This window comes from Cyprinodon variegatus, unplaced genomic scaffold, assembly GCF_000732505.1.
Source record: "Cyprinodon variegatus isolate N-32 unplaced genomic scaffold, C_variegatus-1.0 Scaffold528, whole genome shotgun sequence".
NCBI classification, from domain to species: domain Eukaryota; kingdom Metazoa; phylum Chordata; class Actinopteri; order Cyprinodontiformes; family Cyprinodontidae; genus Cyprinodon; species Cyprinodon variegatus.
The window spans coordinates 179,665-197,129 of NW_015150981.1; the positions used below are offsets into that span (position 1 = coordinate 179,665).

Genomic DNA, 17,465 nt, shown 5'->3' on the forward strand with positions numbered 1-17,465 from the left:
AACTGTTTTTTTTTTTATACCTGTACTGTAGTTATTTAGTCTTCACTCCCCCAATTAGATATTTTCTCAAAGTTTTGTATAATATGTTCATATTGAACCAATGTTAAGTTTTTTTTTTAAATTTTGCTTTTTTTTAGGGTTTCATTGGGCTTCCTGGCGTTTCTGGTCCACCAGGGCTGGAGGGCGAGAAAGTAAGTGTTTTTATTACACGCATTTAAAGACAGGAGACTTTTTTTTTCTAGGTCTGTCATTCAATTTGAATAAATATTTTCTCTTTCAGGTCAGTTGAGATTAGCTTATTGTTATTTTTATTACCAGAATAATAATTTTTATTTTGTATTTCTTTTACAAGCTTCATGTAATAAGATTACTGTAAACATGTGAGACAGCCCAGATAATGATGTCATTTTTATAAGATAATTCAGTGTTTAATTTAATTGAACGTCACAATGTATTTTAAGGCAACACCTTAAATAGACTGCTTCTTTTTTTTAAAACACCAGTTATGAGAGAATTTTTGTTTTTAATCATTCACAAACTAAGCAAACAATAAATTTTGCCCTCAACCAGGCTGTATAATTTTGGGTGGCCCAAAGATTAAACTATTTTGTGAGGGAACAGGATTGCCTCTGGGAATTGAGCTACAGCAAACATTACAGTTAACATGCATTAGTGGCCTGACTTGTTCAAATTACTCGGCAAGTAAATGGGCAGGTAGCAGTGGCACTAGAGGAACTGGCTTACTTGACTGACAAGTATGTCGCACAAGTAAGTGTTGTCAAAGAAACCGCTCAGGAATCCCTTGAATGAAGTCCGGTTGATCTAGACTTTATCTGAAATATTGTCCTGTAAGACATGACTAACAAATTTCACCACTTAACACTTTAGTCAAGGCCAGTAAAACCTACACACTATATGGTGATGTTTAATTTGTTACTAGATGTCCAGTCAGGCTTGTATCATGTGCAAGACTGTGCAAGAATATGAGGTCGATATTTTTCTGGAACAGTCAGCTGATTTAATCTGTGCACTCAAGTCAGGAGACAAAGACCTAAACAACAGAGCAAAATGCCAATTTCAACAAAATATTTCACTGTGGATATGTATCCATTTTTGTCAAAAACAGAAAAAAAAAAGCTTTTTATTGATAGATCGTTATGTTGCACTTTGATTGATAACTCTATTTATGTCTGTTTTACAGTAGAGTTGTTTATATAAAGTGTGGCCATAAATGACCGAGACAAATTGACCATTTTACAAGCCCATGTACTTATCATTGCATAGGTACCAAACTAATGGGGATGTAACCTCAGGTAGAGAAAAAAACTTGCACCAGCATAAATCTGAACAAATAACAGAAAGTCCTAACTGCTTAAATCCTTTTCTTGTGTTATTTACTGTACTTATTGATGTTAGTGGAATAGATCAGATGAATGTGAAGTTTATTTCTAAATGCAACCAAGAATACCTCCATGATTCTATGATTATATTTTTTCCCTCTTGCATCCCTATCTTAATTGGTCCTCCAATTCTTCCTCCACCCCACGATAACCAGCAATAGAGTAGCACTAAGAATATTAACTGTTTGACCAAATACCCAAAATAGATCTTAATTGTATTGTGGGTCATACAATCTTTTTAGAACTGGTGGGAACAATGATGTATATTTGAAAAAAAAAAAAAAAACACAAAAAATTATGAAGGCTTGTTCATGTGACACATTCTTCTCACTTATCTGGAGCTTTTTTTCTTCCTCTATAAAATATGATAAGTTTGCTATGTCACACTAACTACAGAACCTATATGTATCTTGAAGCATTTATTTTTTTCTATTATAGGGATATACGTGTTAAATCTTTTCTAAAACCTTATTCTTTCTTCACTTGCTTTGATATTATCCAGCCTAAGAAAATCAAAGATCCATTGCTCAATCTGTTCCTGTCTGTTATTTTGCAGTATATTCGGACCTGATCAAATCCTTCTTGTTTGATAAACAAAATGCTTTTTGAAATCCTCATATAGTAGTTATTTATGCTATATGGAGCATTTATCATTTAGGATACTTTTCTTTACCTTTTTAATTATGAAAATTAGAAATTTCCCAATGTCGGTTCTTTAATATAGAGGGTTTGAATAATTTTTTGGCTTGTTTGTCTTTTGCAGGGCATTCCTGGTCCTGTTGGAAAACCTGGACCCAAAGGAATACACGTAATACTGACCAAGTTTTGTTTTTGCGTGTTTTTTTTTTTTGTTTGTTTTTTTAATCTTCTGTAAGCATATGTTTGTGAATCAGTGAAGTTCTTTCTATGTAAGCACCTAATTGAATAAAAAGATTGAGGAACCTAAAGTCAATACATCCCTGCCCTGTAGCACTGAAACAGTTTGCATATGCAAATAGAACTAGAACTAGTTAAAATAGTTACATTTAATAAGCACAAGCTTTAATGGCTCAACTGGAAAAGAAATGCTGCAGCATTATGATAAATACAAACACATATTCTTGGTTGGTTTATCATTGTGGTTGATGCATTAAAGAAAAGCATAGCTAAAGGTTTCTGTTTTATTTCAAGTTCTTGTTTTAAACATCTAAATCTACGTGACATGTTCATTTTTCTTCCCCGTACTGAATAGTTGCCAGATTAAGTCTAGGCTTCTTGGTCACAAATATTTGTTCAGAACTGAAACATGAAGTCATCAATAACTCATTAAATGTTTCCAAATATTATGACCAAGTTAGACATTTATTTCCTAAAGCAGCATTTTTTTTCTACCCACTAAAATATAAACTAAAATCAAAGGTTGGGTATATTTTCATTTTATGAGATTATGCCCTTGTACTCAAAATTATTGAGCCTCTCTTAATTAGTGGTGCCAATAATTGGTTGGGGCAGCACACATCTGGTTGCACACATCCTGTGTCTGTCATTAATTAAGCATCAGTTTTACATAGAGTCCATGTTAAATCATAAAGGAGGTAACATGTCTGATGTGATGTATAGTGTTTACACCGTATAACTTATACAAAGACTAGCTGAAATTACTTAAAAGCTGTACATTTTACAAATGCTTCTTGTCTTGATGTGCACATTATAAACTGAGAATATACAGTATCCACAAATGTGTAGTTTTTTTTAGGTTTTTAAAAGGTAATATGGCGTGTGTCTTTCACAGGGTGTGGTAGGAGATGTAGGAGAGAGGGGAAGTCCTGGTCCAGATGGCAACCAGGTGAGAACAATGATCCTTCAAGCACCTGTGGATAGGTATTAAATATTGCCGCCGGGCTCGGTGGCACCGGTGGCAACAAGTGAATGGCAACAAGTGAGACCCAGGGCAGATGTGGCTACAATGTAGCTTTCCACCAACAGTGTGTGGATGAATGGATGAACGGCTGAATGTAGTGTAAAGCCCTTTGGAGGCCATTTACTAATTACCAGAAACCACTCTTTTTTAAACATAGGTGAAATTTAAAAAGTACTATTAAAGACATACCAATTCTTAAAAATACAAAGTACAGCTAATTAGATAAAATAATCAGAAAATGAAAAAAAGTTAGTACTGAACAACGTTTCTTCCGTTGGTTTCGGATGTGCACCAGCCTGGATTCATAATTCAGTGTTATTGCTATTCTGCATTCATCAGCTTCTGTTCAGGATATCTTTCCCATTTTTTAGAGTAAAGTTATGAAATAAGAAACATTGTGTTTAAGTGTATGTTTTTGAACCTTTTCCGAGTGGTGAATTTAGGATGCTGCTGTGTTTTTTTTTTTAACAGGGGCCTGTTGGTGGGTCTGGTATTACTGGCTTTCCTGGTTTGAGGGTGAGTCTGATCTTCTGTTCTTTTTAATGTTGAAGTATTGTAGCTCACATGTCAGGAAACCAAATTTAAACATTTCTTATTTTTTGGGGAGGTCTAATATTGAACTTAACTAATTTTCCTGTTTTGTGTAAGGTAAGATTCAATATTTTATTCCTCCTTGTTAAATGCTAGAAAGATAAGAATATTCTCATTAATCATCTCTTTACCTTTTAACCTGGCTCTTTATCCAACATTAAACAGAAAGCAATGAAATATTTGCTTAGGATAGAATTTAGGGATTCCTTTTGTTAGAAATTAAAGAATGTTTAGTAACACCTCTTTTGACCTGGAAGAAATACAATATTTATAGTTGGACAAAGGGATTTTTGTGCTTGGCAGAGGATGATCAGCCACATATAGTGTATTAAGGAGCGATAGCAGGAGGAGCCATACTGCCATACTGAGCCATATATGCTGAGAGTGAAACATCAGTGAGGGAAGTGAAGCGCAATCAGAGCTAAGCCGCAAAGAGGCACAGCTGGAAGAACAGATTTTGTCAGAGTTGAGCATGCAGTACTGGACCATTGCGGCTTATTTTCACCCCTACCCCTGCTGCCATGATCCATCTGTGGTCATGCAGAAAGTGCAGCGCTGCACACCAAACAGAACGCAGCAACACGGCTGATACTGCTTAATTTGTCTAGCAGATTACAGTACAATGATGCATTTTAAATATCTGAACATACACCCGTTAAATTTTTTATCTAGACCCGTCTCGTTGACTAGTTTTTCGTCACCAAAGATCCACATTTAGCTCATCAGTTCTCGTTATCGTCACGAAAAAAAAGGAACGTCAAGGAAATAATTTTGTCATCATCATCGTTGACGAAAACCGCACTGCTAAGATCACTACATCTTTACTTAATTTTTGACAGCCCTGATGAGGAAGATGTAAACCTCATAAGTTTCTAATTCAAAATATTTTAAATTAGAGACACTGCTGTGGATACATTTTAAGGAAACACCTCAAACACTTTCCTCTTATTTGAAATAATGTAAAAAAAAGTAAGCAAATAATTAATAGAAGAATGTTGGACCTACACAACCCTGGTTCCCCACCAATGATGGTGGTAATAAATTGTTTATAATTTTTACATTCTTGAAATACTTTTTTACTTACCAACAGAAACTTTCTCACATGAGGGCAAGCATGAGCAAGAGAAGAAGCTAAAGTGGGAGCTCTAGAACTTCATAAAGTGGAAATTACACAATAAACGAGAAAAGGAAATTTACTATAATAACATCAAGTTTGATTAAAGTGATTATAGTAAGTAAGTAGGAATAAGTGCTGTTTTAAGAAAAATACCTTGTTAGAGGGTAGGGCATTATGAAATTGTAGAATTTTTTTGGCAGAATCTTGGCTGTGATTAAACCACAACACAAACATAACAAGCGAAGTCATTGATGGTCATTTTGTGACAGAGAGATTGGATCTCTCTCCACTGTCTTCAGCAAAGATAGAGGAAACCAGGGGAAATAGAGAAAAGTGCTGTGGAGAAGTTCTGTCACGGTTTGTTTGGAGGTTTTTGTGAGGACCCAAATGCAGAGGCTGAGAAGCAGGGGTGAGTTCTTCGATGTTTTGATGGGATAACACAGGTAGCAAAAACAGGAATCCAAAAATCCAACATAAAAATTAAACACTAACCAGAACCATGGAGACATCAGGGGAAAACTATCACAAGGAGCCAGGGTGAGACAAAGTAAGATGAAAACAGCATTGAGAAACCAGCTACGACAAGGAGCCAACAAGGAGTGACAGCAGAGGGAGAGAATAAGTAACTGACTGAGACAAAGGCAGGGCTAACGAGCTGATAAGGAGCAGGTGTGAGAGGAGACAACGAGGGAGCCAAGGGGAAAGGAACACACACACAAGAGGGCAACAGAGGACAACAAAAAAACCTGAGAACTAACATAAATCTAGAAACAACAACAAAACAGGAATTAAACCAATAAAACTAGGAAACATGGAGCAAAGTAAGCATAACAGAACCAAAACCATGACAAGTTCAGTAGCCCTGAGCCGTTCCAGTTTGAGCCGCTGGCTCAGAGACTTTGTGTAGCTACCCCCTTTTCCCATATATGGTTGTTCTAATGTTCTAATGGAGACTGTAAATAAGTATCTGAACCAATCTTGTTAAACAGAAATTAATAAATTTAATGTTCTTTGACCCAGTGATACCACATGAATGTCATATTATTATCTTAGATTAGTTAGACATTCATTTTTTTCAAAGTTTGGTGCATTTTATATTTTCTAATAAGTCCTCTGTTCAAAATTAATGTTATTTTCCAATAACTTATAGGTCCTGTGACTGACAAAAAACTATCATAAAATAAATATAGTACTTGACTTGTTTGTATCCAATTTTAATGCATTGGCTTTTTTCATAAACCAAAAATGGAGACAACCGTGATTTATTTTTATTTCGCATTATAACAAAATCACTCAATTTATTATCAATTCCTAAGCGAATCACCACTGCTCAGGGCAGAGCTGCTGACATCAGTTCTCCTTAATTACATCACATTCCCAGCTAGGCCAAAAGCAAAAATCAGATGCAGTAACATCGTTTTGACCTTGGGAGGGTGCCAAACAGACAATTTTAGAAACAAAAACTGGAAGCAAAAACTGTGCAGTAAATGATCAAAATAATGCCTGGGACCATTAGACAGCAAATAAGATGCCAATTCACACAGTTACTCAGCAAAAAAAAAGAAAGAAAAAGAAAAAAATTGATTTAGGGGTTAGTAGTCGTTTAGATAAAACAGTTAATTCTAAATTTCCAGTGTAAAAAAAATAAATAATTAAATTTTCAGTGTAACGTTGTAATTGCAATTGAAAATAAAGTAAATAATTGGTTCATTTTAATGCTTAAGGTTTTTATAACTGTGTAGCTCATACTCCGATAGTATTAAAGCTGATGGATGAGTGTTACTACAGACCATAAAATAGGTATTCATTCAAAGAGGACTCCAGATGCTCATATCATGTAAACTGATACAGTTTTGAACGACACCTATCTTGTACCATCGTTTCAAACTTCATTTACACCAATGGTTTGTTGTCACAGAATTGGATTTATTGGGTTTTGTGTGTCCAGATGGAGCAGGAAGAGAGAAACTAGACATATCAGACCAACAGGGTTTTCATTGTCTTGTAATAATTTATTACTTAGTAACTAAAGGGTATATCTTCCTAAACATGACAATTGCTTATTTTTTTTATTTACTGTTTCAATCTAAAGTTGTAAGCTGTGTTTGGGTTAGATCCAACTCACTTCACATGAGCTTTCTGTCCATGGTCTATAAAAACAGTATATAACACAGATGTATTGACATGCATACCGGATTTTGCTGTGTTACTGCATGTTCACCAATTGACCTATTGTATGTATTGTCATCATCCCCCCTGCAACCCCATACAGATGGAGGGATGATACAAGTTAAAAGATTTAATTCATTATTCTTTAATAAAATCAGATATTCTTGCCTTACAGTAAGAAGAAAGTGTATTAGTTAGATTGTCGATTTTGCACTTTTCCCACCTGCAAAGTATGGGGAGATCCTTTATTTTTATCGTAGGTACTTTTTAGTTCTGAGTGACTAGATCTAATAAAAAAAATCTTTATGAAGAAATTAGAATTAGAAGAAACTAGTTTACAGCATGGTATAAGTATTATGTTACCCTCTAACAAGAACTAATTCAAAGTCTCAAAGCCCTGGTAGATTTTCTTTTAGAAGCACTTCTATTCTCAGTAATTTCCTGTTTTAATTACACCTGTTTCAATTAATTTTCTATAAAAAAACATCCGTCCACATACTGAATCATAATCAATCCATCACAATGATCAAGACCAGAGGTGTGTGAGGATATCAGTGATAAAACAGTAAACCTGCACAAGGATGGGATGGGCTACAGGAAACTTCTTGAGAACTCAAAACAATAAAACAAATGAAAGAAGTTCAACATGGCTGTAAATGTCCCTCTGTCTGGGGTTCCATGCGAGATCTCACCTTGTTTGGTATCACTGATCAGGAGGAAGTGAGTGGATCTACACAGAACTACACAGCAGGACCAGGTGAAAGACCTGAAAACCTTGGACCAAAATCTCAAACACCATTAGTAAAACTATGACACCATAGATTAAACTCCTGCAGCACTAGCAAGGTCCCTCTACTCAAGTCAGTGCAGGTCCAGGCACGTCTGAAGTTTGCCAATGACCATCTGGGAGATTCAGAGGAGGAATGAAAGAAAGTAATGTTGTCAGATGAGACAAAACTACAGCCTTTTGCAACACTTGATGTGTTTGGAGGAAGAAGAAGAAAGATGATTAAAAACCCAAGAGCACCATCCCAACCATGAAGAACGGTTCCCTTTTGTACAAAGGGAACAGCACCATATTGAGGGAAAGCTTTGAATTTGTTTAAGTTAACATTAGTTATTGCTAATTGTTTTGGTGAGGTTGTGGAACAGTTTCAATGTGAGGTTAAGCGTCCACAAATAAATTCCTGGATATTTTGAGGCTTTTCACCATCTTTACCAGAAATTCTAAAACATGTGGTGGGTTCTCTGTCAATTTCATGACACCACCTTTATTATAAACGGCTGTTGCTAGTGTTGAATAGAGATAAGTATGGTATGTTTACATCGTTAACGTACATTGTGGTGTTCCTGCATCTCCTGGCTGCTTTTATCCCATCCTTTCAATTGGTTTAGATGTTTTGGGTTGTACAGAAGCAACCAGATGCATTCAAAACAGGATAATAAATGGATATAAATGGATAATTATGAATCTTAACTCATTTTGAAAAAGGCTAGAAGTGGTTATGGTATAATCAGAGGTGGGTAGAGTACCCAAAAAATTTACTTAAGTAAGAGTAGCACTACTTCAATTTTATTTTACTCAAGTAAAGTAAAAAAGTACTTGAGTACTGAGTAACTGTTGTATTATAACATCAGATTAAATATAAATGATGCTGGCAAACAGACTTTATTTGCACATTCTGGCATTTTAAAGACTCAAATGCCTAAAGAATACAAATAAATGTCATGATTATAACAGAATAAACTGATGCAGAAGAAATACTTTTACTTTATTTTTACATAAAACTTCGAAAACCAATCCCTACAATGAGAACTGTATATATGTTAGGACAGGGTAACGAACTTCCACTGTTAATATCTACTGTTTTCTGCATTTTTCTACTGTTTACTGAAATTACGGAGGACAAAGTAGTCAGAGCTTTTACTCAATTAGGAGAAGCGATACTTTACAAGAATAATACTTAAGTAAAAGTAAGAAGTACGGCACAGTAAACTTACTCCTAAATTTATTTATTTTTTTTATTGTTACTTAAGTAAATATAAATGTAACTCATTACTATCAGACTCTTGGCATAATTCAATTTACATGGCATAGTACTACATAATCTCAAGTAAGCTCTTGGCCTGAAAATTAAGGGGATGTATTACATTAGTTTTTAAAAGCAGATTTCATTGTTTCCTTTTTCCAACAGGGGGATCCTGGACCAGAAGGACTAAGAGGACTGCCTGGTATGACAGGACCTCAGGTAGGCTTCATCCTGTCAAATTTTTGTTGAATGTTTTACACATCTACTTCAATACTATCTTATAAAAAGGGTATTTGTGGTAAAGACCATAAGATTTTAAACAATTTATAAGTAAAACAAATAACTGGACAATTCGAAATCCTTACTCCAGTGTCATCTTTACTCTTCGTTCCTTACATTTTATAATTTGGTATAATTTTTTGTTGCAGGGACCAGCAGGACACGTCGGGCTGCCTGGATTGAAAGGTGATAAGGTGATTTAAATATTCATATTATTGATGTGAATATATTTACTGTGTCACTGATCGATATCATGTATTTTTACTTTATGTAGCTACACAATATCTTGGTAACATTTTGGTAGCACTTCTACCACAACCGTAAAAAAGCTAGAAAAGTAAATATGTGCAATTACCTCCAAAGGTCATGACCTTCAAAACGATTTCAAACTGAGAGCACTTGAAGGTTTTATGGAAAATAATTTATGTTTTAAGACCTATTTGGCTGTACATGTTATTTCTATTTGTTTAGAGGGTTTTGTGGAAACAGAGGATTCAAATCACCATAGTTTAGTGGAGTGTAGTACACATACTTTAAATGTCAAAATTGTGTATATTTGTAATCTTTTTCTATTATAATTAATATTGCAGGGAAGTGTAGTGTTATATCTTGTGTGATGCTATAAAATCTAGGGTGAAGTGGGTCAAAGGGGTGAGCCAGGAGAGATGGGCTTCCAAGGTGACAAGGTAAGAAATGACAATTTTATCACTTATGGAAATATATAACTTAGTCTTACAAAGTGATAGGATGTTGGCTAGGAATTAATTTTGTTTTCCTTAACATATATATATATATATATATATATATATATATATATATATATATATATATATATATATGTTAGGAAATGATGAATCCAAACAAGATGAGAGATGTGTGCTCATATAAAATCAGATGTTCTTTCATTAATCACAAGGTCATCAGATAATACACATCCAGATGTGTACTCTGCTGTAATGCTACATTCTGAAGAGATATTGTCTATGTCTGCATGTTTTAGGGTGCTGTTGGTGCTCCTGGTCCAACTGGACCCAGAGGGAAACCAGGGCCACCGGTATGTTTAAGTTTGTTCATATCTTTGTCAGGAATAGGGTTCATTTATTGTGAGCAAATGTAAAGTCGGATTTTATACCCAGTAGGGAAGTTTTTTATGGACATCTGTAGCTCTCTATGCATCATCCAGGGATGTCTGTGAATACCTAAGTGTATCAGCAAGTTCAGGTCGCATGATGTAGACAGAGAGCAGCATCTGCCCCTGTCTTCCTAAGTCCACAAAGCATAATAAATGAAGAAAAACACTCAAATTCATATTGGAGATACCTGATTTAATTATTACAATAAGATGTGACAACCAGAATAGTATTTGGTTAACAATGCACACAAAATAAGTTTTTCACTGTTAAAAATCACTAAGAAACAGTCAGTCAATAAAAGGCATTGGAAGTTGAGATTTATATGCAAATTTAACAATATGAGTACCCTGAAATGACATAAGAATGTCTGTAGTTTATTTATTCACATTATTAGCATACCTGTTTTATGTATCTTGTTTTATTTATCTGACCTAATAAGCAAGCTAGCCAATGAAAATGTGTTGTTTAAAGGATACAAAAAGAATGACAGAATTATATACCTTAAAAAAAGAAATTGAATGACAGAATTATATAGCATTAAAAAAAAATTAATTGACAACTTGCAAAGTATAAAGATGGGTAACTTTGTTCTTATTCTGCTTTGAAAAACAAAATTTGTACTCTGTGTACTTTTTTAACCAATATTTGTGTCAAACATCAATGTAAAAAAAAAAAAAAAAATACCAGGACTGCATAGTTTATTTTTTGTTAAACTTAAATTCTGTCTGATTTTTCACTAATAGTATGGAAACATGAATTAGCTTTCTTCATTCAGCTTTATAGTGGATCCATAATGAATATATCATGATGCATACCATTTGTTTGCTTTAAAGGGTAGAATTGGAGACATTGGGATACAAGGACCACCTGGGCCACCAGGACCAGAGGTAGGAACTGAATCGGATATCATGTTAATGACATGTTACATAAGCAGCTTTAGATGTCTGCTGTTTATATTTAACAACAGTGTTTAAGCTTTTTGTAATAAAAGTAATTAAACACATTTTTATATTCTCCCCGATACATTCCCTTAAAATTTTTTAAGTATTTTTTTATTTCATTTTATTGAATTAAGGGCTGCACAGTAGGGCAGTGGGTAGCACTGCTGCCTTGCAGCAAGAAGGTGCCAGGTTCGATTCTGGGCACATTGTCTTTCTGCAAAGAGTTAGCATGTTCTCCCTTTGCATGTGTGGGTTCTCTGCGGGTAATCCAGCCTCCTCTCACAGTCCAAAAACGTGACTGTTAGGTTAATTGGCTTCTTTAAATTCTCCTTTAGTGTGAGTGTCTGTGTGAATGGTTGTTTGTCCTGTTTGTCTCTGTGTAGCCCTGCGATAGGCTGGCGACCTGTGCAGGGTGTACCCAGCTTCTCGCCCATTGACTGCTCTAGATAGGCACCAGCACCCCTCACAAACCCACCAGGGATAAGAGTGACAGAAAATGGATGGATGGATGGATGGATGGATGGATGGATGGATGGATGGATGGATGGATGGATGGATGGATGGATGGATGGATGAAATAATTAGAGTAAATGTTTCCTATAGGGTAATATTTAGAAATGGATATCAGCTGCGCTAAAAATGTCTGCTTTTTTGCAACATAAAAAAATGTTTACACGAGCATTTGTCCTTTGCTTGTATACAAGTTTCATTTTAGAATAAAAGAAAATTTTAATATGTGATATGTGTTAACCAGAACACAGTCTACCTTGTGAAGTGAGAATTCAGTTGTTTCAAAAAGACATTTTTTTTCTGGGTTCACATATAAACTGCTGTTTAACATATTAAGTTAAGTAAATCTTCGCGGTTGTATTTTTGTGTCGGAACATAAAAAAATGAATTTGCTAGAAAAAAATGCTAGAGACCTAAAAGCATTGCGAAGATTTAAAAGGCAAATTGAGCTTGCATGCAAAATCACATTTTAATTTAAACTGCAGTATCATATCTTCAGTCCCACTCTTCATTTATTTGTGATTAGGCAGATTTAATTTAATTTCAATGCAGTAAGAACATGTAATGTTCTGAACTATTAAAATATTAATCAGTTACTGTACATTTCAGGTTTTTAGACATTTTTTTTTTCCCCTGTTAGCTCAGGGAAACATAGAATAAGCAAGTTTCTGATGACCTAAGGGATCTACGTGATCATACTTATAACATAGAAATGTATTTCTGTCAAGGGTAAATTCTGGAACTGGGTGTAACACAAAAGTCAGTAAACTAAAAGATGATGTCAGTAGAAAAAATATAGTTTATTCACAATTTGCAGGGGTCACAAAAAAAACAGCAAAACAGGAAAGCTTTAAGCCTCAGAGTCTCCAAGGCCAAAACAACCCCCCCCCCCACCCACCCCCGCACACACACACACACACACACACACAAACACTTATAAAACAAAATACTTTCTAACACAGAAATGAAAAGAAAAAGAACATAATCCTGCTGGCTAACCACGAAACAAGGAGCAAACAGTTAAACAAAAATGGCAGAGAACCCCTCCCTGCTTCCACTGTGATCAGAAAAACAAAACTTTAGTTAGCCAATAGTCTAACGTGAACACACAGTAACACTCAGCTCATAGACAAGATCACTTCAGATTAAGGCCCAGTGTATAAGAGAAAAAAGGGGCATGACATCTCAGGGTTGAAGCTCTTTATGAGGTGGCTGACGGGCTTCAACACATTGCAGCTCTAACAGCCAGGTAGACCTCAAACACAAAGAGAGAGCTCTCTCATGAAGAGAGCTCCTAGAGGTCAGTGACCATAACATGAAGTATCTTTGGGTCCTGTACATCACTAAGGAGAGAATGGAGCAGGAGATCGATAGACGGATCAGTGTGGCTGCTTCTATAATCTGTTCTGTTCTCGTAAAGAAAGAGCTGCGCGGATGGTTCATCAGAAGCAGCTGAAATTAGCTTCCTCCGAAGTGTGGCTATGCACTTCATTAGAGATGGGGTGAGGAGTTCGGTCATTTGGCCCAGAGTATAGTAGCTTCTCGTCCTGATCAAGAGGAGTCCGTTGAGGTGGCTCAGATATCTTTTTCAGATGCCCCCAGGGCACCTCCCTCCAGAGATGTTCTACCAGGAGGAGGCCCAGGGGATGGCCAAGGACACACCAGAAGGACTATAGTGCCTTCACCATTGCTGCTCAACAGCCTTGGTCTTTTGAAAGCCCGAGTGGCTTTCTCATACACATTTACCTGGATAAATTCAGTTTGCCAGAAGTTTACTTTCCTGGGGCTTTGGGGTCGGTCTCTCTCTGTCTGTCTGTCAGTCTATCTCTTTCACATACTGTATGTGGCATTAATAAGGCATTACTGCCACCAACTGGGATGGAATCCACTGACTAAGCTTCTACTTGATATATATCTGTGCTTATGTGACATAAATAATCATTTTGACTAAAACATTATCAGTTTATGCTGTAGATGTATGAAATCAAAGAAAACAACTGTGTAAATCAGTTCTTTTGAGGTCCTTCTAAATAGATAACATATTTAAAAAACAACTCTTACCAGATGCAGGTTAATGGAAAATAAACTTAAATTAAATCCCTAAAGTTAGGGATTTACATATAGCTGGTTGGCACTGGAGGTAAAGGGAGAATCAATTGTGAGTTCCCATTTCACACTGAACTGAAGGAGTAGTTTAGTTTCTCTCTGACTGTTTGTTGCAGTACTTCCAGAGTAATAGGAAAGTACATTGATGAATTATCTAGGATTCCTATTACCTGTGTAATAGGAATCCTGGGGCTTAAATCCTGGGGATTTCAGTGTATTAGGGGCTTATGTCTTTTAGCTGGTCTTGGACTGCCTCTGATTTCCCAAAGCAGAGCTGGAGGAGGTGTCTATGGAGAGGAAAGTCTGGGAGTCTCTGCTGAGACTGCGGTCCAGGTCAAATGGAAGACGACAAATATAAAAATAGTCCCAAACATAAAGCCAAGGACACCTCTTATTAAAAGTATATCTGTGGAAATTGCTCAGTCAATAATCGTACTTATTTTTGTCTCATTTCAGGCTTAACGCTTATATTTATATGTGGATTAATAAATTATAAATTGGTTGCATGTGTAGATCACATGGGATGCTGTTGAAATAGTGTAAGAATTTTATGTCAATGGACCCATTATAATATGTAGAATAAGAACATAGAGGTGTTAAGCATTCTTTTTATTGTGGTTCAGCATATCAGTTCCAGCACGTTGTTCAGGAAGCAGCCAGCTCCCCAGCTGTTTTAGCAGTTGACTGCATTTGGAATGCCAAGGTAGTAAATATTCTGGGTGTGGACAAAGCATCTGCATAGCATGGATATAATTGGCAAAACATTTGAAGAACACTTATGCATGTTAAATCGTAACAGTGGAACATATATGGGACATATTTGGAGTCCCTGGGTTGCAGGGACATATGCCAAGATAATTTTTCCAACAAGTTCAAAAGGTTCATCAGGTCGATTTAGCAGAATATCACATCATGCTACAGTATGAGACACATACAAAATAACAATGCTAAATACTGTGGAATGATATTATGGAACACAAAATCCATATATAAAAAAACCTTTTTAACCAGTCAAGTGTGTGAGTGATTACAAAAAAGCATATATGTGTACTGTTAACCGATTTTAGCATCTATGCTACTAACATAAATATAAATATATATGTACAAAAAAAGTAACAGTGCAGCATCAATATCTTTAATCACTTTTATTATTCTTGAAAGGGCTTTCCTGGAGACATTGGTGTACCAGGCCCCAATGGCCCACCAGGACCAAAGGTAGTCACTCTTAGATGATTTGCAAATTTTAACATTAAGCTTGTACTTTTTAAACATTTGACTGTGTTTTAGGGTTTACAAGGTCCGAGAGGACCCCAAGGCCCGCCAGGCCCAAAAGGAGTACAGGTGAGATTATTCAGAACTCACTAGTTAATATACAGTTGTGCTTGAAAGTTTACATACCCTTCAGCTACAGAAAAATGAGCTGGCAGTAAAATAAATAAAAAGTAATATTAAATAAAAATAATAGAAAATGGAAATCGTCACATTGAATTTTAAACATGCCTAATGGAGATCCTGAACAAAAATGTTGTTGAAACAGGGAAAATCTTATCTTTGAGGCAATCACTGTAATCAGATGTGTCGGGGACAGTTTATTTTTTAGGATAATTATTTTAAAACAAAATTCAAAATCAATATTTTATTTTACTAAATTATCATTTAGTAAATTTCCATTTATTATTACTTTTTCAGTTTTGTGTTATTTGAATTACTGTGTGAAATTATCATTTTTGTTAATGGGAGGATATGTAAACTTTCAAGCGCAACTGTACATCAGGTCATATAGATATCTGCTGTGTTTCACTGGGAATGGAAAATACCGGCATGATTACACTAAAGCTAGATCAATTATTATGGTACCTGTCATATTGGAATTTGTCACCTCTTAAGTTGTAGCAGCTTACTGTAAATCTGAGTGGAAACATTTTTTCCACTGTAAGACCGCAGGGCATGTTCCACCAGGTGAGGTTTTGATTTTGAATTAGAACCAAACAAATGTAAGCTTCTTTTTTTTTTCCAGTCCTGGAAAAGTGAGCAGAAGCCTTTGGAAGGGTTATAGCACACACATATGCAAAAAAATGTTTTCTTTCTTTTTTTGCTGTGTGAAAAGCATTGTATTTCCGTACATTCACTAAGTTGTTGAGTTTGCCAACACCTGTCAAATTCAGATGTACGAGTTGTAACTAAATTGTAGGTATTCCCTTTCACTTCAGTGATGCTTTTCTACTTTGGTTTATTTAGAATTCCTTACCAGATTTACAAAATGTCCTGGAGGATTTTTCTTATACTGAGTTTGGCTCTTAGATCTTAATACATTTACTTATTGGAAACAGGGGATGACAACTTTATTCCTTGAGTTGGCATCAAGTCAGTGTGAATTACAGCATTTTATCATGTAACATTGTGTCATTTGAAACAAAAAAAGAACTAGTAATACCAGTTTTTTGTTTATTAAACCATAATCAGGAGTCAGATAAAGCATTATCAGATTATTTTTTTATACAAAATGAAAAAAAGAGATCATGAGTGCTATTGGCCTAACCCAGAAACTTATGAATATAAGCATATCCAGAGAGCATATCCATTTATGTCAAATAAATGGATATGCTGGCAAACAGGTCATCTTAGAGTGTTATAATGAGAGATATATAGGACACTGGCCCACCTTATCCAAAAAGACTCCAGATAAGGTTATTGGGCGAGCAACGGTTAACATGAAGATAAGTTGGTTAAAAAAAAGCTTACATCCAGGTTCAGCAAGCTGTTTGTAGCAAGAATAGAAACATATTTCTCAACATAATTTCTTAAAACCAAAAAAGTATACAAAAATATTTATTTTTGTTCTAAACAAAAAAATAAAACTGGCTCAATGTACACCGATGTCATTAGTACTGCAGATGTAATTATTTTCAATATTTTTAATAGTGGAGAATACAAGTGTTACAGGACATGTGTATTTCTTTATATTTTCTGAAATGCTTCTGTTCTTTAATTATAATAATGTCCAGAGCATAAGATTGCAGTTGAGGTACAGGAGGTAGGCTACCCAAATTACCTACCAAAGACTAGTCCTACCTTAATATGTTTTAACCCAAGTCACAGTAGAAGGTAGTCATTAAAGAAATGACTCAAAAAAGTGTAATTGTTTTATCATAACATCTGATTTCATTTTAATTTAAATTATGTAATCAGACAGACAACTGCAACTTCTTGTATTTTAAACACCAAAAGTAAGAATTACAAAATGCTAACTCACTTAAAGGGATAGTTCGGTATTTTTGACATGAATCTG

At 35.2% G+C, this 17,465-nt stretch overlaps 1 protein-coding gene across 1 annotated transcript in view; it reads left to right on the forward strand.

The window, feature by feature from the left end:
• The window catches only part of LOC107095194 (collagen alpha-1(XXIV) chain-like), an 87,223-nt gene that overhangs the window by 44,593 nt on the left and 25,165 nt on the right, over positions 1-17,465 (forward strand). The window contains exons 14-24 of the mRNA XM_015391187.1: positions 138-191; positions 2,164-2,208; positions 3,172-3,225; positions 3,772-3,816; positions 9,373-9,426; positions 9,636-9,680; positions 10,119-10,172; positions 10,487-10,540; positions 11,453-11,506; positions 15,338-15,391; positions 15,464-15,517. Of these exons, the coding sequence (XP_015246673.1) occupies positions 138-191; positions 2,164-2,208; positions 3,172-3,225; positions 3,772-3,816; positions 9,373-9,426; positions 9,636-9,680; positions 10,119-10,172; positions 10,487-10,540; positions 11,453-11,506; positions 15,338-15,391; positions 15,464-15,517 (567 nt within the window). The remainder of the gene's footprint in view (positions 1-137; positions 192-2,163; positions 2,209-3,171; positions 3,226-3,771; positions 3,817-9,372; positions 9,427-9,635; positions 9,681-10,118; positions 10,173-10,486; positions 10,541-11,452; positions 11,507-15,337; positions 15,392-15,463; positions 15,518-17,465) is intronic.